Genomic DNA, 23,423 nt, shown 5'->3' on the forward strand with positions numbered 1-23,423 from the left:
CTCTGAGGGGACAAATCTTGTTTAGCCAAGGGCTTTGCTGTCACACAGAATGTGACATGTTTTTCAAGGAAGAGACAGTCATGGGCGAAGATGTTCGCTATGGCTGACGGTCCCAGCTGCAAAAAGAATTCCACAGGTTTACAGCTTCAAAGCCATTCGAGCCCATTTCATAAAAGGACTATTCATTTAATAATAATAATCTAGATTGCCCCATACTACATTACTACACAAAATTGCCATTAATGCTAAATCATAAAGAACACATGAGTCAGATTGTGTAGTTCTTTGTACTAGTACAATCTAATGCAGCTAAGTAAATATCTTAATGAATGATGTATTTCCTCCTATTCTGATCCCTCAATTTGCCCCAAAAAACAGATAAGAAACTTTGCCTAATCGATTCTGCAACATGCTGATCTGTGCTGTCTAGCAAGTTCTGCAACATGCTGATGTGTGCTACAATCCGCCCCCAGGGCTCTGGATTTTCTACGAGTCCAAAGTGAAGGAAAAGTACAGCGGATACTCCTGATACTGGGTGTATACAAGTGTATGTGTGATATATGGTGCAGTGGGTGAGGAGGATGTTGAGAGATACCAGATAGGCTTGGCTCTAGAAATAAAACCCCCTCAGGGGTTCTCCTGATCCCCCCGCCCCCCCCTTCCTCAAAACACACACATACATACACACTCAAATTCTCACCACAGTGAAGTACACACACTTCCTCCTTTCACTCTCCCTCTATTTCACACACACACCTCATCCTCCTGCAAATACAGCCGACTCAGCTGATTTGCCTGAAAGTCAATCTGCCTTACTACTACTATCCTTTCTCCAATCCAGCAGTCCCCAATTCCCAGCCCGTACTCTACATTCTAAAAGACAGAAACCAAATCTCTGCCTTCATCAATTCAGCCATCTCTGAGACACTTCTTCCCAAATTCCCGCTCCTTACCTTCTTGACTTGTCCGCTTTTAGTGCCCACGAAGACCAGCGAGTGGTTCTTGTAGACGTAGGCAATGACGGAGGACATTTTGTCAACAGCGTCGGAGAAGAGGGGCTTGCCACGCACCATCTCGGACACGCCCAATGGCGCATTCATGTCGAGGCCACAAAAGTCGTCATCAATGGTCAAGAGCTGCAGTGGAGGTGAAGACAAGAGATTAGCATTCAGTAACTGGCCTGAGTAAGCTCAAGATTACTGAAAATATGAATCAATACTTTTTGTGTCTGAGTGTATTTTTCATAAGGAACGGCTATGGATAGGGGGAGGTCACCAGGAGAGAATGTGTGAGCATTTGCATGTTCGTGTGCATCTGCTGGCGCACATGCAATGAACTGCAAATGTGGAACAAAAGTAAGAGAGAGATGAAGATGGAAGAAGACTGCAGTCAGGCGCTTGCTCTGTAACAGTGCCAGAGGCTGCTCTGTCAGGCACAATTCCCCACCGTCCACCCAATTCAACAGCAACTGCAGAAATGCCAGCGCGGCAGGATATTCAATGTGAAATGATTTAAGTGAGCAGAGGAAAATATGGAAAAAAAAAAAAAGAAGTAGTGCTGCATCGTCACATTGAGGCAAATCACCGCATTGCATCTAAATTTCTAAAAACATATACGTAAAAACTGCCATTCAACTCGTGATGAAGGTTCATCTCTTGTGCTTTCTGTGTGGACATGCTGCTGTGATTTTGTGATTAAATAGAGATGTGTGTATTCCATGTTTTATGCCTCTCTACATTTTGTGTTTGCATGCATATGTTTCATCCTGCAGGGGGGATATTCATACCAGTCACTGTGGGCAGAATGACTTATGGGTTTTGATAAGAGAATAATGGCGCTGGGGATTGGTCATTATTCTGTGTGTATGGATGGATTTGAAACACTGGGTTTAGGACTGAAGCAGGCATTGCTCTTGATTAATAGCTTGGCAGTGTGGTGGGTTGCTGTGGGGAGAAATGCCTTGGCAGTAGACGCCGCCTTTACTTTCCTTCAGAATGCACAGAAAACGTCGGCACTGAGGTGAGATACTGGGTATGAGTTATGAAATACAAACGGTACTGTAATGACTTGATGAAAAGCAATTCATTACCAACTGATTTCAATGTTCAAATGAAGTCCTTGTAATACATTATGGTCTGATATGAACGATTGGGCATTCACTGGTTCATAATAGCTAATAATAAGCAAAACGCAAGGTTAGCTGAAATCAAATTAATGTATAACAACCACAAGAAAATGTCAGATGAAGCAAAAGAAGGTAAAAGGTAAAGCCTAACTTGAAGCTTATGGCAAATTACCTGGGGCTCACACAGGCACGAACATGCACCAATAAGATCTTGGCTTTCATTTGGCTTAAAACTTTTTCAACCTCTTGAGATCTACAGTTGCCTTGTGGTTTGAACTGTCAAAGGTGGGATGCTCGGGGGAGAGGGGGGCAGAGGGTCTTTTACTTTATGTCTTATTTTCTGTATTTTTTCCTCCTGGAAGTGCACCCCCTGGGCTCTCAATCAATCTTGCAAGCGCCAAGTGTCTCCTCACAAGCTTTCACTAAAGGCCATCATCATCAGAAGCCTCACACGGATCCACAGAGGAAATATGAGGTCTGCTTTCATTAGACAAATGGAACACGGCTGGTCTCGGCCACAATGAGCTTTAGGCTATACCATGGGGTTATATGAAGTGGTATGAATGATCAATAGACCTGAATTTGGGTCAAGATCATGTCATACGGTTAGAGGGTTGAGACGAGGACGAAAGGGAGGAAAAACCAAAGACGGGGGATGGAGATGATAGATAACGATGCAAGACTGAGATGCCAAAGAGCGTAAACAGAGATGAATACTGGTGCACAACAAAAACATAACAAAGTGTACAATTTTTCCTCCAATTCGTTGCCCTCTCTTTGCTTTCTCTCCGCCGCGACCTTTTCAGAATGAGCTGTTGTCAAGAACGCACTCTCCGTCCTACAAGTCGCGCGGTGGCTCGCTGCTAGATTAATGGTGCTCTGATGAGAGCCAGGGTCACTCCGTAGAATCACAATGAAATATCACTGGGCTTTACCGTGTTACTCCACCTGCCTTTCTGACACAATTCATAATCAACACAATTCCTCTTCCTTTCTGACGTGCTAACAAGCCAGCACTGATCTCAACGAGTGCCCACTTACAGTACGTGTTCTACAGTCACCACGAAAGCTCTCGCTCTATGCGTTCATTAATATTCCTTGTTTTCTGACAGAAAGAAACACCGCCTCTGTGTTGCCAGGAGTTATAAAGGAGCCTCATCATCCAAGGGTTAAAAGGTTAACAGGGTCTATCAGAGGCAAAATGGAGCACTTTTTAGTATTTGGGGCCTCAATGATTGAATGCTGCATCAAATGATAACAAAGGTGCAGCCATTTCTCCAAAGATTGATTACTTTTCCAAAAAAGTAAATGTGGATTTCATCATCAGTGCACATTATCTTTGTTTCTTATTTGTGTGTCTGCCTAAGTGCGGGGCGACGCATGTGTGAAATGAGGATGTTTTTTTACGTGTAGAAAATGCATGTGTTTTCATCTCTCGTCACTGACACATGCTGTATTATTTCTGCTGGTTGCCAATCACGGCCGCCATCTCCGTCCCGCATTCTGCAATCTTATGAAATATACTTTCTGTCTGTCAGCCCTTTCAGAAAGCAGACACATTTTCATTACGCCTCCACCAAAACATGACATTTGTAGTTGTGATGCCAAAGACGTCTCTAGTCAGAATACCAAATAATATCAAGGTAGCCTTTGACACTGTCTGCCAATAAGACACCGCTGTCACTGCTTCTGTCATGTTTTATGCCCCTTTTCTTGCTCTCAACCCATTTCATTAATGCATTTTCAAACTCAGAGGGTTTTCATTGCTTTTTCTCTCCAACATTTCTGATCGCCGGTGCTTTACAAGCTGATTACAGGTAAACTTGATGATTTTTCTTCTTCTTTTTCTCTGTCTTTCGCATTTCAAGGACCTTATTCATGAGTTGCTTCTATGCACAGATGATTAACTTTTGTACAGACAAATTATGAACTGTGGTAGGTCTCAACAAAATGATGCAAGATATTCCCAAAGAACAAAGCGGTGCCGACCGCTCACACAGAATAACTGCATACATCACAAAGGACTGCCTTCCTTAAACAAGATTATTTGGCCATTTACTTCCTACTATTTTTCCCTTCAATCAATTTTTATGAACACATTAAAGAGAAAAAGCAAGGAAAGCAGCGAATTTTGGCTCAATGCATCCAAATTCCTCTGTCTCTGGTTACTGCAGATACATGATTTAAACAAATTATTGCTGGTACAGACAGCATTAATTGTACACATATGAACATGTGTGCAAAAATCAGACAACGAGTAACACCTCCAATGCTGTGTATCTGCAACCTCAGTTCTTGCTCAGGTCTGGTAGGTATCTGAGCCAGCGTCCCGCAGCGTAGCAACGGACAAGAGAGACAGGGGGTTCCTCCCGAAAGACAGAGGGACAGGAGAGCAGAGTCTCTGTATTTGGACAGAGGCCAGGCACTGAGGCAGAATCAGGTCACTCTCAGCCATATCCATCTCTCTGCTTCTGTTTGCCTGCCAGCACCAGCACAAAGAGAGCTCTCTTCTGGACTGTGCAGAGGGATCAGCAGATACAGAGTGGCGAGGAAGAGGGGGCAGTGGGCGCACGCGAAAGAGAGAGAGAGTTGCTCAATGCGATTAGCGGGGACTGAAAGAGATCCGCTCTCCAACGCTCTCTGATGTATGGCCTAATCTGGGCTTGCACTGTTGTGGGGGCCTGTTCTATTGGCTGCGAGTTCACGAAGTTAATGACACACATTAAACCACAGAGACGTTTCGCTTCATGTCGCTGCTCAACCGTTGGAGGCTCCAAGGAGTGCATTTTCTTGCACTTCAAGCCATTCTTTTTGAACGCGGTTATTATACTTGATGTGGCAGTTTCAATGACTTTTATTCCTCAGTCTATTTCACTATGCTGATTCTTCACTTTGTCTTTTATTATAAAACGCCGTCACGCAACAGTTGTTGTTTATGGTTATGATTGCATGGGAAAACTTCTCTTACAAATAAAAACTGGAGGAGTAAAATGGAGGAAAAAAAAATGCATCCTTGTGGTTGCGCTTTGCATAATCAGCCACTTAAATATCCAGTATTTCCTCTAGCCCTACTGTGCTAAATGACTGACCTGCCAGGATGATTGGCGCCACTAGAGAATTATGTCATGACTAAGTGGGTTTGCAGTGTTCATTGTAAGATATAATGTCAACATTCAATTTAACTATGCTAAAACATTGGCTGGGTGACTCATGCAGCAACAGTGAGTCACTTTGAAGTGAAGCCGATGCAAAAATGGTATTCATTACTTGAGCTGTACATCAAGATATGCTGGAGAGTGTTTGGTTGACAATGATTGGGAGGTATGTAAAGTATGTGAGCGCTAATCCTTTAAAGGAATCATTCCGTTGGATGTGTTTACCAGCACATTGCAGGAAGCAAATTAGACTGAATGAAAACAGTTTTATGTTGCTTTATGCAGAATGTGTTTGTCTCCACAGATCCAATTTGCTATGAAATGTTTATTTCATGACGCCTTTATTTGTTTGTGTGCCTGTGAGTTAAGAGTGTGTGTGTGCGTGTGCTTATGCGTGTGTGATGCGTATCAGATGGACCACTGGCTACTCTGCCAAGACGTAGTCTGTCTGACTGCTGATCCATGGTGCCCTCCATCACACTAGCAACGCGTCACAGAACACAGAATCACACACACCATGAAGTGCACACACCCACAAACACACAGATGTGCGATGCACTTTCCCACTTGTGTCCTGTCTCCATAAATCATTTTCCCATTTCCCTCTTCGCAAAAAGTGTCTATTTTGGAAACTGTCCAACTTTATACCCAATTGAGTCCTCTGAGGGCTCTTCTGCTTTGAGATGCCTGTTTCAGGAAACACAAAGCGAGATGCAGAGTGCCAAAGGAAGAGAGAAGACTCAGCATCAAAGCCCCGCTGGTCAAATGTTCTTACAAACACACATAATTACTTCTGATTACACACGTACAAACATTATCAGGAGTGCAAGCAGCAGTTAAATATTTCTAGGATGAAATGTATACAGTGTGCAGATATTAGCTCAAGAGCATGTCATGTTGGGCAGGTCAGCGCGGAGTTAGGATGAACGGCTGACAAGAAAACCAAAACAGTATGCAGATGGAAAATGTGGCATTTTGTAATCACAGTAAGAAAAGAATGTTTTATGACAGACAGGGACGTGGATTGTGTTTCAATGACAAACACATCTGGCCGATCTGAAACACTGAATTCTTCTTCTTGAGCTCAAATGTGCAGTTTATTGCCTTGGTAAGAGCACGAGTAATTGTAGGATCTGTTCCTGATGGCTGGGCTTCAGTGCTCTTTGTCGTTTTGTTAAGGCATCCGCGGGGCATTCCATAAGAGAGCTTTTTTTTTTTTTTTTTTTTTTTGCAGTACTCTCACTGAATCATGCTCAAAATTCAGTTTGAATACAGAGTACAAGAGCTGTCACCAAGTAGATTTAACTTCCCCTTTGTACGGCGCCCTGGGGACTGTTTCGAAAACCAGTCACAATGATTAGAACTGAAAAAAGGAAGAATATATAAATGGGCGCGCACACACACGGGGCTGGTTCAACGCTCCACAGTGATGTCATCTCGGGGAAGATGTGCCATCAATCTTGGCAGATCAGTGCAGTTATAGAATGCAAAACGGGGAATGATGGTGTGAGTTTGTGCACATTCGTACTAAACAACGGTGGGAAATGCGGTAAATGTGTATATCAGAGTGTGTATGGGTATACCAGGCTGCACACACTTCTCAGGGTGTGCCTGAAACAAAGTTGATTTATTTGCGTGTTCTGTTGGCAGGTTTCAATGTGAGGAGGCAAGCTTTGATAAGCCTGTGATATTTTGTTAAATCATGTTTGCGGTTGCTCGCACCTGCCAACCCTTAGCTGAGCAGCTTCAACACATACTAAATATTGGTTAGGGAAAACAATCAAATCAGGAACTAACAAAACAGCATGACGATTTTTGGAGAGAAACTGAGACATCACTACAGCAGAGCCAGGAGAGGGAGAACGTCAGAGGCAAGAGGGGAGTTTAAGAGATGTGGAGATGGGGGGGGGGGGTTCACAAAGCAAACTAGGAGCTGAAAATAGAACTCAATATCGTAAAGAGAGAGACGTGTCACTTAACTTTCTAACCCAGGTTTTCTGCTTCACTGTGTACGGGGAGAAAATCTTTGATTATTTCTTTTGAAAGGATTACCAGGTATTACCATTTGTTCTCAGCCAAAACGGTATTTATCCAAGTGTTAAAATTTCCTACACAGACTTGACAGTTTATTAGGTGTGCTTAGTTACATCCATTGCAATCCAAAACAGCAGCTCTCATATTTTCTTGTTGTTAATGCTGTGTCAGAAACATGTTGACTCAACATGTGAGGAGTTGTGTTGGACTGTATCACATTTAAAAGGCATTAAATTTATGCTATAGAGACATATTTAAGTATAATGTTATACTACAAATGTATGACCATGATAAACTCCATACACGTAGGACTTCACTGTACTGGCTGTTGGATTGGATTAGCTGTTGACCAATTGGATTGCATTTGATATGGTCTGTAAATGTACCTTGCGAGTCGGTGTATTTAGCAAAATTGCTTTTTAAATGTTGTGCAGTCCTGCTCACTGAAGAGTACAAGAGTTACACAGTGGGGGGGAAAGAGACAGAGCACAAAAAAGAGTTTTTTAAGAGGCCAAAAACAACACCCGATTCAGTCGGTGTGTTCAGGTGGGGGCAAGTCATCAGAGTATGGTGAAGGAAGCGAGAGACAGTTGTTTAATCACAGAATAATGATATTGTGATGGATTCTGACCTTTAGCAAGTGGTATCATGTATGGAGATTTAATTAGCGAGCCAGCCAGCAAGCAGGATAGCGGATGTGCGGATGGAGTGGGGTGAAGTGGGGAGGGGGGGCAGTCTAGATGATCTTAATGAATCCACTAGCCTTTCCCTTCCTGAGGATGTGGCCTAGACTGACTCATCAGCAGCAGCAGCAGCAGCAGCCAGCTACTGATTAAGCTCCGCAATCAGGGAGGAGGAGGAGGAGGAGGAGGAGGAGGAGGAGGGATGGAAATGGTCAGCGCAGGAGACAACACCATTCAAAGGTTGGTCAAACACAGAACAAAACTGATGAAAGAAAGGAGTTAATAACATGAAAAATTAGCATGGGGGGGTGGGGGGTGGGGGCAGAATGTCATACTGGAAGAGTTCCTTTCAAGTGAAAGATGAAACGAGGGAGGGGTGAGCACGTGTGTTGGGAGGGCTGCGAGAGAGATCAAGAAAAAGACTCAAAGAAACAGCGGCCGGGTAGAATAATCTAATTAATTGGAGTGAATTCAGAATGTGAAGTCGATAGCACATGACAAATGTGGAAGAATAGCCCGTGGCATGTTAGTTAATGACATGTAATTAATGATCATTAGCAGAAGGGATGAGGGGATGGCCGTGGCCTGTCAGGGACTTACAGGCGACCTTGTAATTTTCTCATCCATGTTTGCGGGGGGGGGGGTAGTGGTGGTGGGGGGTGAGAGACAGTACTTTGCTGTGTGCTTATGGAAAGCATTGTAAGAGGACATAAAAGGGAGAGAGAGACGGAGTCAAGGAGGTGGAGGATAACAGAATGAGAAGCTGGGATGGTGGCAACTATTTTTACAGGAAGATGAGGGGAAGGACAGGCAAAAGGAGAAAAGAGCAGCACCGGCAGTGAGCAATGAATCAAGGACGAGAGAGAAGAGAGCAGAGAGGGAATTTATTGCGATCCCGCTGTTTTGTTGTTCTGTTTTTTTTTCTGCTGACACAGTGAACATGCAGGGAGCAGGCAGCGTTTTTTTTATAGGTCACATGCCACTTCACAATGATCTATGGATGCAGGCCCTTTGCAGACTTATACTGTTGAGCACGCATTATGTGGCTCAGCCAAGCGTGGCCATTTGGGGGAGAGAGGACGCATCCCCCCCCCGCTCGCTCCCGCTCTTACCATCTATCCTCTCTGCTGCTCTCTCACCCATCATGCCACTCTCTGTGCGTACTTTTTTCTCAACTTCTCATCTCTCCCACTCTAACTGAAAGCCTCTTAAAGATGGTGTAAGGCAACAAAGGTCTGACAGTAGACAGTAGCGAGGGTTTACACCGTCCTACTCAGGCCTGTAAATGTGCTTGCGTCCTTGAACATATTTATCCCGATTTTGATGATTATTTCTCGCCCGAAAACATTGGTATCTCAAAATGTGAGCATTTCAGCTTCCGATATACAACAAAATGACTAGAAATTAATCACAGATGATGAATGGCTTCATTGTTTATTCACTGGAGGATTTTGTATTCTACAAATTATCCAATCGAATGTTTCTGAAACATTTCTATCAAAAAATCATTGTTTGAAAGGAGACATTTAAGCTGGTTATACTGCAGACACATCCAAATATTGTTATGTTTCCTGCTCCCAGTGGACACTTACAACCGCAACTCGCTGCACACGAGGTCCTCTTGCAAGCTCAGAAAATGTCTCAAGTACTGTTAATGTCAAAAGAAATATTGGGAGAAAATGCAAATGAGCTGAAAGATTCCCTTTAAGCAAGTTTAAAAAAAAAAAAAAAAAAAAAAAAACATTTTCAGTGGGCATAGTTATTTTTAAAAATTGATTTTGAACTCAGTTATATGAATAAACTATCTGCACACATAGTGTGTATTGTATTGTATAGTATCTGTACATGGATTTAGACCTTACAGTTTTACACTGCACCTACTCCATACCAATCTCCATTGGTCTAAATCCCATCTTTGATCCCAAAACAAACCATTTTTATTGACTTTTTAACATTTTCTTGCAGGGCTAAATGAGGGAAAGCAAAGCAAGACTGTGTAAGAGAAGTGCAAGAGTTGTAACAGAGTGAGTAAGACCCTTATTTGATATTTATGTGGCTGTGTGATTCTTCAATTAGAGTGTCTTATGAGCGCAGAAACCCAAAAAGCACTCCCGACTTTCACAATTTTTAAAGCAATCTTGTTTGGTACGTTCGAGAAAGAGGATGAGCGTGTGTGTGTACGTGCACTGAGTGCGTGTCTATGTTGGCTCTCTGCACCCATGGGGAGCACAGAGTGGAGAGGATGTGAACGATGAGTTTAGGCTACATTTCTGATGATATCAGAGACATGGCGCCCCAAGTCATGCATCATTTAAGGCAGCACAGGAATTAATCAGAAGCTAACAAGCGACAATTCATAAAAAAAGGGGAAAAAAATAAAATAAAATCGACCGTGGGATATTGGAAAGATAACCATCCATCACAGACGCACACGAGATGAGTTCGTCTCCATAGCTTACATGTTCTCATTGTGAAAACACTCATAGGAAATATATATGGCTTATATCTACATCTACTAATTTACTAATGCTCAAGCAATAGGCCTCTGATTTATGTGTGTGTTTGTGGGTCCATATTTTGAAATATGGCTCCCTATTTATGGCATCAAATCCACTCTAAAGCAGCCTAGAATTATCTGATCTACGTTTTAATAAATCACATAATAAGCCTTTCATATAACAATTTATTTATTGGTAAGATTCTACGTTATCAAGAGCCTCTCTCTGCCTTTAAACAGTACCTTCTCCATCTCTGCAAAAGCCATACTTAAAAGTGAGGTGGCACGTGTGTGTATGTGTGTCAGAACTCATCTATCTCGTGCAGAGTCCACCGTCACTTGTTCAGCGGGGTCTAATTTATGCGGTGGCGTTGGCGATACTGTGGCGCATGCTGAAATGGCATCATTCCTCAGCGCTAACCCCTGTGTGCTCCCTCACACTTCCTCTCCCTGCTGACAGCTCCACCCCAGGCATGATTTATCAGGCCCTCAAGCAGCAGACAAAAGCACCCCGGAACGTGTGCCATGCCAGAGACGGATTAATAGATAAACACTGCGATTTCAGAACCAAACACGGGAGAGGGTCAACTTCATAATGTCTGGAGATAGTGTATGGCTAAGGTCAGAACAATATGGACTGAGCAGCGGTGAGGGGATCAAATTTATGTTTCTGAAATATGACCATGACCAAGAGATGAAATTCTCGTTAAAAGTATTTGTGGCTGTATAAATTTTCATTTGTAGCTCTTGTAGATATGACAGATGACTTGCCTGAGTGAGGGAAACACTATTTGTTGTTCCAATGATCGTATTTCTTAAAGCATTTGTATTGTCCTCTTCCCTAAAGATGCAAAGCTCATGGAGTTTGAATGCACCAAGTGCTGTTTTATTTCATAATGTATACAAATGTTTTAGTTTTAGAACATTTCCCCCAAAAATCCCAAGGCAAACATTGTCAACCCTTTGCAATGATACACCTTTAACTGCTCTGTGTGCTGAAAAACAGCATTAACCCATTATCTACACCTCTATGAACTCAAAATTGGCAAGTGAGCATGGTTCATTTAGCCATGCTTACTACAGCACACAGAAGAACATGATAACTAACAACTGCGCTCTGATCAAGGTCATTTTGTATTTCTTGAGGTTGGCAGCTTTTATTAATGACATAACATGACATCAACCAAAGAAAATACAAGAAACAGATTTGGCTGCTTGTGAAGACAGTCTAAACATGTAACACCCAATTTAACCTTGTTTTTTATGTGCACAAAGTGAGAAATCAAATGAACTGAATCAGTGAATTTGTAATTCTGTTATGGAGAATGGAATTATGGTAATTTGGCTGAGCATTCAGCTGCATTGTTTAAAGGGTGAGCGGATTAAAAGAGGCAGTGGACGGTTAATATCTCATCGTAATGTGATGGAGCATGAACCCACCCAAGAACATGGTGTTCATGAAGGCCTCCCGCAGAGCACCCAAGCTCATTATAGTAACATGTGGGAGAGCCTTCATATCTGATTTTCCTCCAGAGATACTCACCTGTAGTGTCTCGTGGTTCGAAATCATCACAATAAGAAAACTCATTGGATTTTCTTAATACAGTCTAAATTACACCTTAAATAGAACTGCTCAATGCCTGCTGTTCTGGTAGATTAGTGCACAGTGCATGTGTCATGTGACAGTAGAGAAAGTATGTGTGGAACAAAAAGTAACTACCACTATATTGTAATTATTGTGTGTGTGTGTTCTAGTAGTACTCACCGCACTGCTGCAGGGAATATCTTTGACTTTGAGCCAAGCCAGGTCCAGTGTGCCCTCACCCTTGTAGCATGACTGCAGCCTCTCCTTGATTTTCTCGTTGATCTTCCGCAGAGAGAAGACACACAATGCAGAGTCCTGCGAGGCCTGGCGCGGACGCCTCTTTTGGCCTTTTGAAAAGACAGCGAACAGAACATCGTCATCCGGCGCCACATCTAGCGAGCGTGCCAGGATAGCACCAGCTTTGGACAAGTAGGCCGCCTCGAGTAATCGGTACTCCACATTGCCACTAATGCATCCGATAGGTACCTCCACATAGGAGTTGAAGGCGGTGTCTGCCTTGCAAAGGCGGACTATCTTGGAGGTGTAGACCTGTTCCCGACCAGCAGAGGAGGACCCAGTAGTTGGTCCGCCCCCCATTTCAGGCTGCAAAGTCAGGAAGTAGACAAAGTTCCCACTGGCAAAGCCATAAATGTAGTATATGTCAAAGTCTGGGATGACAGTGAAGGTGTCTGAGGGGATCTTAATCATAGAGGCCACAAACTCATCATGGAAGACATAGGCAAACATGCCATCCTCCTCCGAGTTTCTGGCCAACTTGCGGCTAGAGATGGTAGGGAAGTACTCGGGCTTACCATCCACTGCTGTGGCTACAAACAGCATGTCCGGAGACGCATTGCCATATGAGACAATGACACCAAACACAGAGCCACTCTCATTGACACCAGAGAGGTAGTGCTCCTTCTTGTGGAAGGGCTCTCCCAGTTTGAAGAGGTCATCTAGGCGGAGCAGTTTGCAGATGCCCTGGTAGAGGCTGCCACATGCCAGCAGCCGGTTCTCCCGATAGTCCATCAGAAGCATCTTGTTGACATTGTTGGTGAGTGTCAGTGGCTCACTGCAGGGTTGGACGATACGTGGTGGGTAGCACTTACGGTTGTCTTCATCCGGGCCGGTCTCATGGGACACCTGGACCTCCAAGCCCGGGGACAGTTTGTATATGCGATTGACAGCTCCTAAATAAACGTTGCCATTGCGATAGTCCACCGCAAGATGGTTGAATGTCCACTCAGGGTTCTCAGCACGAAATGATGCATACTCCTCCTCCTGAAGGGACGCTGTGATCACCTGGGAGCCGGCGCTGTGCGCCTGTGGGGCTTGTACCACTGTTTGTGATGTCACAGGAAGCGCCAGACTAGACAGGAAGCAGCAAACAAAAAAGCAGGTCCGTGTCCTGGTGAGGGACGTCATGGCTGTGCTGAGGCTGGGAATGGTGAGGAGAGGGAAGGAGGCACAGTCCAGTCCAGTACTGTCGGCCAATCAGGATCAAGCCTCTCTTGAGACGGAGGACATCATGTACCTAAAGAAGGAAGAGAAAAAACCCAGTGAAAACCAGTAACGTGAACACAGGCATTACCAACAAATTATTATCCAGGCAACTGTCATAAAGTATTGATAGATATACATTATACAATATGCTTATGAAGACTCCATCATGTGATCTATGTTCTAATTTTATCTGGCACAGATTATAGCGGAGCATCATTACAAAGAATAATGAGCAAAACAGGTGAAGAGGCCACACACTTGAGACTCTAGCAAAATCTATACTTAGAAAAGAAATGGGCTGGACAAAAAAAGAATGAGGCTGAGGCACAGTAGATGTTTAAAAGGCAGTGTGCAGAGAGAGATTTAGCCAATAGGATCAGTCCATGGACTGAGGAAGGGGACAGAAGACGAGGAGTAATGCATTGTCTCAGAGGAGGTGATCAGCATGGCTCTGCACCATCTCTTTGCATGGACCCCTGCCCCTCTCCGCCCCTCCTTGCTTTTCTGCTCCAGCCGCTATGCACCTAATTGATTCTCCCCTTGGAGTAGCAATTTGCATGCTTTGGCGATTTCTCTCTTTTCTCCCAATAGGGCGGCTCACCTGCTGACACTGCTAGCAGAGAGAAAAGGACCTTCTTTCTCTCTTGAACATACCTACACACACACGCACAGACACACACAAAGCAAAGGGTTTACGGTCAGAAGAGGAACAATTAGGGAAGAAATGCAAGTGGTTGCAGAAATAAGCTTCCCTATCGTCCTTAGGTCATTTGCAAAGGCTCAGCATCATACAGCCATAGCAGACAAGCACACTTTCACAACTCACGTAAAACCATGCCAATTTAATGAAAATGTTGCATGTGTTATATCAACGCTGTCAAACCACCCCAGCACACAGTATAAGAAATGAACCAGCGCAGATTATCAGGAGGAAATGACAGCATTTCCTGTAAACATGGTGTTCCCCTGTGTGTGTCGCCTGCTCATTAGGACTCTCCTGTGACAAGGTGGATATTATGAGGAGTGGTGTTCACCTGGGTAATATCCAGGTGTTGGTTTTACACATACACACAGACACACAAGAATAAAAGTCCTGCAACACTAATCCAAAGAGCCTCTTGCGCTGGAACTCCACAGTATTATTCTGGTGCGGTCAACCTACTTCTAACTGACGTGGGAATATCGAATAATCAGATGTTTTCTTACTTATCAATTTATCTTTCACAAAAACAAATGCAAAATAGAGTCTAGCATCTGCTTTAAATTCACATAAAAAGATGGTTTTTCAGCAACCAAGGTATTAACTTGACCTAAAACAAGTGTAATAAAACAACAAGAGTACTGTGCTTAGTGCTTACACAGTTATCTAGCAATATGTAAAAATAGTCAGTAATACCAACATCTTCTCTTTTCAGAATTGATTTATAACAATCTGCATGCTGCTGTGTGAGAGGTACAGGGTGAAGATGGGAAAAACTTTGAAGTGTCACTCATAGTAAAGCTATGCTAGAGCTTGTCTGTCACACTTAATGCAAATCTCCAGCAGCAAAAGAGACAGTTTTATTGAACAATGTCATGGTTGTGTTTTTAGCTCACAGCAAAAAATAAAACAATGTTAAATAAAAAATGAAATGAGAAAAACTTCCAATTATTTTCACGGCATTGCCAAAAAAAACTCCCAAAAATTATATTAGATTTTTTGCCATTACAATAACTTAAGTCTATTCTTTAGAAGCTTTTTACTATAAATGCTATGAAAGCTGGCACCCACAAATGCTGGTGCTCCCTGATGTTATCCAGCCACAGATCTCATCTAAGGTTCATATCCAAGCAATCACAAGTTGTGGTGGTGTCAAACGCAACCTCACTGCAATCTTACCAATCTCCCCTCCATCTCCTGGCAGGCAGAGAGAGAGAGAAAGAACAGAGCAGGCAGCCTCTCAACACATGATAAGAGGACCAGAGAGGACGATGAGAGGGATAAAAACTGATACAGAGATAGAAAAGGTGATGTGTGCTCAGATGTGTGTGTTTGTGCAGGGATGAGTGTGAGTCAAAGAGCGATCATTAACTGAAGGAAGAGATGGATATACAGGCAGTGGACAAAATAACAGAAACAAGTATCGCAAACTAACCCTGCAGTAAATACAAATTCAGTGTCTTTAAAAAAAAAAGAGCTGAGTTAAAATCAACACATTTGGCAGCCTGAGGAAAAAGATTCACCAAATTTGTATTTTCTGTGAGGCAACTGCAATGAAAGGTGTTTCTGTTATTGTGTCCACCCATGAAAAAGAGAGCAGGTGTAAGAGAGAGCGACAGCTAGGAGAGGAGTTTAAAGAATACTGGAAGCGGCTGCTGCTACTACTCAAGGAGTAATGACAGGGCAGTGAGCCCTAATGTTCCTCTAAAAATAAAAGGGGAGATGCATATTAATCTCACACAGGGAACAGCACTGGAGCTCCCACCTCTCATTTACCTAGCAGGAAGGACGGCCATAACAAAGCGTTCCTCTGAAGCGTTCCCAGACAACTTTATTCAGCAGTTATTATTAATAGAAAAAGAGACAGAGAGGAAGGAGGGAAAAGAACGGTGCGAGACACAGTGAGAGACAGAGGGAGAGGCTGTTATACCACCTTCACATCCACCTATCCTCATGAGTATAAACACTGCCACACTCAAACGCAGCTGACATCCAAAACAAAACAAAAGAAAGGCTCCCAGTAGTCTCCCTTGAGAAATAAATGGGAGTTTTGCAGCACAAAACACTAAAAACTCTGAAAGGGGGAAAAAAAAAAAATTACACCCTCATCAGTGGTACCCTGCAATGGCAGCGTGTCTGCCACATGAATCTGTTGGTGAAATGCAATTATCCTCCCTGACGGGGGGGCAAGCTCGTTTAGCTGCTGTTTGCCTTTGCCTGCTGATCATCAAGCGCTATTAATTAAAGCTTGCTTTGGTTTTGACGATTTATACATCAGAAGCAAGCGCGCACACACGCACACACACACACACAGACTGATTATTCTAACACATAGTTTATACAGTTGGATGCCATTAGTACATGCCTTTACCCTGGCCTGCTATAATATATGCATATTAAAATAAGGTGGCAAAAAGAACAGAAAGTGATGATATAGTACAAGAACTATAGCATGACAGTAAAATAACTTATTATGGTAATTATGTTGAAAAAATATCCATTTAAGAGAATTTATATTCATGCTCTGATTGTTTAGACCAAAGTTGTGGCAGATCAGAGGCAAAAGTTAGAGCGAACGTTAAATTCTGTGACCTGACCTGGCTGCCAGATTTAGTCAAATATCAAACACACACACACTCACAGACAATCATGGATTCACACATCCACATCAAAGAGTGCTAATGAATTCATGATTAGCACCAAACTCTTTCCCCAACATACTTTTCCAGTATTGCTGGAACTGTGGGGGAAAACTTTCGCGCTGTGTGTGTCTTTGTTTGTGTGTATCATCTCCATCTGTGAGGCTCAAAACTGAATATGAGCTCAGTTTTTTAAAAAAATAAATGGGATGTTTCTGTCCTCCTCTTTTGTTTTCTGTGGTTTTAAATGCTGTCAGCTGTCGGGAATCACATGATAACTGTAAAACTACAGCCCAAAAGGGAGACATAAAGTGCATTTACATTTATAAATGTGTGACTACACCAATTAAGGGCATTATCGTGTTTTCAGGGGAGACTGTCAAATGTGGTTTCCAAACAGCCAGCAGAGGAGAGGAGATTTATTAGTTCTCTGGATGTGTCTGCAGCTCCATCAGGAGAAGTGCCGTCATCATGGCAACACCCCAGAAATGTGTTGGCAGATGGATAAGATGTAACCCCCCCACATCCTAAACCTGCTCTGTCTCCCACACATACATTAAATCTGGTTGTCAGAAATACTGCTCAAAACTTCAGACAAGACACAAAAACCCCAGTTGGGATCAAAGATCAACTGCTACAAATTGCCCTGTTTCACGAGCATTTTGATGCTGCAAAGCTAATTTCAAGGACAACAGTATTAGGCAAAGCTATTATGGATGTGTCAGGAGCCATTTTGCTTTGGCAAAGATTGTGTAATGGAGAGCCGAGGCCAGACATGACAATTGAAGGAGCCACAACAAAAAGCATGTCTCAACAAAATAATCTCCTGCTATTTATACTCTGATGGAGGGGAGGCATTTATGTTGAAGAAATGACTTGGAAATGAAGGAACTGTCAAAGTCTTTGGTAAACAGCTTAAGTTCTCACAGTGTAAAAACATTTAAAAATAACTATCACATTCATAAAAATACTATGAGTCAAATGGGATTAGGAGATTATGAGTGAGTAAGAAGTAGGGTAATTACACATAATCCTTTATATTCATGAAGAAAAAAAACAGATTTTTGCACATTTATCTAAGGTAATCTGTCACAGGGTGAAAGGAGGTGAATGAATGACAGTTACGTGCACATCCAGACAACAATTAAGGCGACTGCATAATAGGGCTGGGCCATGCGTTTTCCCACCGGCCACCGCCAGCTCAACAACTGACGACGGCAGACATATTTGTACGAGTGTGTGTGCAGAGAATTTCAGCTGCAAAATGTGCGCTACGTTTATTAGTCTAATAAACAAAACAAAAAGCATAAAGGGAATATTCCTACATCTATTATTCTTATCAAACAGAAAAATATAATCTTCTGAATTCAAGTTTCACTCTTTCACTGAACTAGGACAAGCTCAATGGCCTTGTTAACTCATCGCAAAACACACTTGGACAATTCGACAGAAGCGAAATAAAACCCAACAAAACGGTCTTGATTTCCACAGTTGCATCACCGACTCTGGTTTGGTCGAAATAAATCCTTAATTTAGCAAGATAGATGTGAAAATATTCTGGCTGTACGTGCTGTCTTCCCTGCAGTCTCTGCCGTTGCTGGTGTTAGCTCTCTGAACGAGTCTGTCAGTGAGCAGCAGAGCTCACTCGTTCTTCAGAGGCAGACCATTAAATTAGCAAAATATAAAATGACAAAAAATTGCCCCCCGAAAAAAAAGGCAAAGGACTCAGTAATTTGCTGATAGTCCAAATATTCATTGAATTGCCCAACTCAACTGCATAATGAGTAAACAGACTTGAAAGCAACACAGAAGCCAAATTATGACAACGATGTAAGAGAGACATAACAACAGGATGTGAGGAAAAGTGAAGTTCAATAGAGCTCAGCCACGCAAAGTGAAAAGTAATAAAGGTCAGTGAGGTTTCGGAGTCGTAATGGAGATGTTAAGAGCATTTCTTGCCCCGGGAACAAGAAGGTCACTCACTTCTGCGTCCATTTGCTTAGAACAGGGAGATGGAGGGAAGGATGGCTGGATGCATACAAGGATGCAGGCTAGTCGTCAGAGAAAAAGACTCCTCTCATACAGAATGCTTTATGTGGGCATTTTCACTGCAAGAGATCACACCTCTCCCATAAAAAGTCTCACTTGCATGTGGTAATACTGACAATTTATTTTAAGCTTTGATGACTGCTTTGAAATCACTCCATTGCCAGACATCTACAGTACCTAAATAGTAGGTAGGTTGTAGGTTATAGTAGTAGGTATAAGTCAGCATTTTCCTGAGACCAAGGGCCCTTTTGTGGCATCACTGGGATTGGCAGCCGCTGCTGTCTATTACAGGCATGTGTCTTTCTGGTTGACATAATATCAGCTGGCAAGGGTCATGGTGGTGGATTGCTGTTGTGCTACTCTTAAGGCTTTCGTGAAGACTGCCTTGGGCTATGCACCTGCTCTTATGACACTGCTAAGCTGCTACTACGAGGTCTGCTTGGCGGCTTGGATACATGTCTCGTAACCTACTGCTTGTCATCTCGCTGCTGGACATGGGTAGTTGGTCCAGCATATGATATATCCTGGGAGTGGAGGGACTTGGGTTGTGAGGAGTAGTAGTAGTAGTCATACTAGTAGTAGTAGAAAATCAGTATTGCATCAGACTCAGCATGGGACTGGGAGTTAGAAAAGAGAGAGTCAGAGAAAGACAGAAAAGACAGAGAGAAAGACAGTGACACAGGCAAACGAAGAAAGAGAAAACAAGCAGACAGAGATGTGTGTCCCAGATCAGTGGATGTACTGACTGGAGTGGTGAAGTACCCCCGCCCCCCCCCCCCCCAACCCTCGATCCACCCACCCCACCACCACCTCCCTGCTGAGTTCTGGCACTGATCTGAGGAATAAGCGTCACTCTGCATCGCAGCCACACACTGGGACTGGAGCAAAACAGTGTCCCTGCACTTACCCAGCATAATCACAATCGCAAATGCACACACAGAAACACACACGCAGACTCGCCAATCCACACACAAACATCCAGACCATGGCGCAGCAAGACACACACTCCAGCCTGACACTTTTGCATAAAATACACACAAACACAGCAAGCTTACAGAGCAGGAATGCCCCCTCAACACACACACAAACTGGCATTGTACCTTGGCACCAACAACAGTACATTATGCCCCCCCACTACAACACTGGCAAAAACCAAATTAAACTAGAGCAAAGTAAACTGAGGCTTTTTCAGCTTGCTGGTGGCTGCGGGAGAAAAAAAGCACAGGCCTCTACTATCCAAGCGTGCAGCTCAGGGGAAGCTGTATCTAAGAGGGAACCTGAACAACAACAACAACACACACAATACAGTCTACCTGTCTGCAGTAATGAGAGACTTAGCAAAGGACAGGGCCCAGGACTCATTACTACCATGCTGACTCTCCACCTCACACAAATCCATATGCACCATTTTCCAGTGGGTATTTGTAAAATTATCATCCGCTAACAATTGTTTTCATTCTTACAAAATAATTAAAACCATTACTTTTGGGGGCAGCCTTTCAGGGGAATGACAAACATTAACAAACAAATCAGTGTGGCTGAATGCCATCATTAAGCGCAGCAAGAGAAAATTAAGATGCTAAGCAAAGACTAATTGTGCAGCCCTATCATTCCCGCACAACACAACACAAACCTGTGAACAGACAAATCCACAAAAACTTAAATAATGATGGAGTGATCAGGTCTAACATGCCTATCAGGCTAAGCTAACCCCTGCTGATACACAAAACAGATGGCACACTCATCTCTCTCAGGGAGGCAGCAGCAGAAAAAGAAGGACAGAGAGGATAGCGAGGGAAGGCGGGGTGTCCTTGGTTACATCAAGACGTGGATTAGCAGCATGGATTACTGTCACAAGATACCCTGTCTAGATCGGGGTTAGGAGGTCTAATCCACCACAGAGCTGTTGATATTATAAAGAAAGCCTTAGGATTGTACTGTCAACTGGCTACATGTCATATGAATGACTGACTGAGAGACTCTGACATTATGTAGTACAGATGGAGCAATCAAACCAGTGTTTACAAGCAACAACATGCTGCACTGAGTTTTAAAATCCGCACCTTCACTTTTCAAGGGAATCTTGTCCTTGTTCGATATTTTGGCTGGTGCAGAAGAAAAAGGTTTTCAGTGTAAGAAAGTATTGCTTTTGGCTAGCTCGTGACGGACCATTGTCTTTGTTGCTCCACCAGTTAAGACCTCTGCTGGTTGACCAGGTATGATTTTCACCACTAGGTAAAAAAAAAAAAAAAAAGTGTCTCGTAACTGCTTGTCCACAAACTCTTGTGACAAGAGTGGGAGCAGCAAAAAGGGGGCAAAAATGCATAAAAAGTATGTGTCCTGAAAAGATACTGTATGAAAGAAGCATAGCCAAGCACAGTGAATCACTGATCCAGTATAAGTGTGTCAAGCATAAACACAATTTCTGTGTCACACATATCTTCTTGCTGTCTGTCTGTCTGTCTCTCCTTTTCGCTCTCTTAAAGTGAGGCAGAGCATTTCAAAGAAGGGGTCTAGGCAAACATCCAACTGGACAACCCCTCTGGATTTTAGAGAAATAGCTGACATCTGCCCATCCCCTTTCCTTGCTCAATCTCTTTCATTTTTTGCCACTCCTTCTCTTTCACCCTTTCACATCTGAGACTTATTAATCCTCCTTAGTAGGATGGGGTTCAAACGTGCTCATTTTTCTAAAACATACGCTCAGAGTCCGGCCCCTTCATAACATTTTCTGTACAGAAATAATCATCTCTGCATTGTGTTACTACACTGCAAAGAGAGTGGGGAAAGACAGAGTCCTTGAGGTAGCACAGCACTCAAACAGTCCTTGGTTCCAAAGTAAGGTCACTCGAACACACACATGCACACACGCACACACACAGACACACACACACTCTTGGCTCGGGCTGGGCCTTTGTGCAGTGGGTGCTGATGCAGGCTGAGATTGGTGGAGTGTGTTATCATCAGTGCAGATCAAGAGGCTCTAATGTCATTAGGAGGACTGTTGAAGAGCCCACTGGCCTGCCGTCAGCACCTCGCTCTGATTGGGTTAGACTGCAGCCGACTTCCTGAATAGGAGGGGCCTCTGTGTTTGACACAGACCACACAGCAGTGATTGGAGAGGGCCATTTACAGGGTGAACTTAATGAAGCTCTGGATTCAATTAAGATGACTGAGTCCCGGCAAAGACACACAAGCAACTCATCAGTGAGCATTAGGGACTGGAATCGCACAAATGACATTAAGAAAGTTATGACAGAAAGAGCTTCATTTGCAGTTATTAATTAGCTGCATGCATAAGAGAAAAACAAACTAATACATAGCTGAAAATGTTAAGCTGATGACCACTGCTGCACCAGCCCTGCATCTTTTCATTACTCATTAACTGTTTGTCATACAGTCTTGCAGAAGGAGGCATTACTGGACCCAGCAGGTCAACAAAAATATCTTTTCATTGGTCCACAAAGCTGTGCCAACCCTATAGCGACTGCATCAAGTGTTTGTGAGGTCGTGTGTGTGAATGCATGCGTGTATATGGTTGCAGCTATTGCAAATTTGCGCTTGCTGATAAGCAACGCTATTAACAATAACTTCATCAATCACAATCAAAAAGCTTCAAATTCAAATGTGAGGCTGCGGATCGTAGAGCGTAGCTTTAATATTTCTCTTTAATCTATACTTAACAAGAAGCACACATAACATTTTGTGTTAATAAAGAAGATATCCTCTTGATCATCCTTCTGAACAGGCCCCTAGTTATGGCCATGTTGTGCCACAGAAGCTCGTTCGGAATTAAAAGGCAGATATTTCGCTGTAATTACTGTAAACGCAGCCAAGAATCCTTCTTAAATGGTGTTGCTAGGCACTGTCTGACAGCTGCTTTCATAGAACAAATTCAAAGCCCCTAGCTCTCTCTCTCCTTTTCCATTTCTCTATCCCAATTCCCTTATTCCCCATGCTAACGGGCAGACAGGAATGCAGGGCCGTGTAGACAAATCAGCTCTCGCTTCCATCGACTGCCGACTGGCACCATCTTAAGTCCCAACACATCCTTCCTCTCTCTCCATCCATCCAGTCTTACTTCCCTGTCCTTTCTCTCCTTCCAGCTCTCACTTTTTTTTCATGAGAGTAACATTTCACCTCTCTCTCTCCCCCCTCCTTTCTGTCTCATCTTTGGTTTCCAGGATCCCTTTTTCCTCTTGACAAAGCAATTAATTATGACTCGTAGTTTGCTTGAAGCTGGAATGAGTCTGGATGTTTTGCTGCAGTATGAGAAACACTGAAACAAGACACGTCAGGGTAGTGTGTGTGTGTGTGTGTGTGTGTGTGTGTGTGTGCAATGGCTCTGCTGTCTTTACCTTTAAGGTAGGATTTTGCTGTGCTGCTGCTCAACAAGCACTATGGACAGGCTTGTGTCTATCTGAAGTAGAGTCTGCTGATTACGTCCACGTGG

General features: G+C 43.2%; 1 protein-coding gene across 2 annotated transcripts in view; it reads right to left on the reverse strand.

Annotated features, from left to right (window-relative positions):
* Positions 1-23,423, reverse strand: part of plxna4 (plexin A4) — a 227,147-nt gene that overhangs the window by 188,544 nt on the left and 15,180 nt on the right. For both annotated transcript variants that reach the window (XM_076722299.1, XM_076722300.1), the window contains exons 2-3: positions 12,260-13,613; positions 954-1,136 (exon numbers count right to left, since the gene is read on the reverse strand). In XM_076722299.1, coding sequence (XP_076578414.1) covers positions 954-1,136; positions 12,260-13,504 — 1,428 coding nt within the window. In that variant the 5' untranslated portion in view covers positions 13,505-13,613. The remainder of the gene's footprint in view (positions 1-953; positions 1,137-12,259; positions 13,614-23,423) is intronic.

Source organism: Chaetodon auriga, chromosome 22, assembly GCF_051107435.1.
Source record: "Chaetodon auriga isolate fChaAug3 chromosome 22, fChaAug3.hap1, whole genome shotgun sequence".
In the NCBI taxonomy this organism is placed as follows: Eukaryota; Metazoa; Chordata; class Actinopteri; order Chaetodontiformes; family Chaetodontidae; genus Chaetodon; species Chaetodon auriga.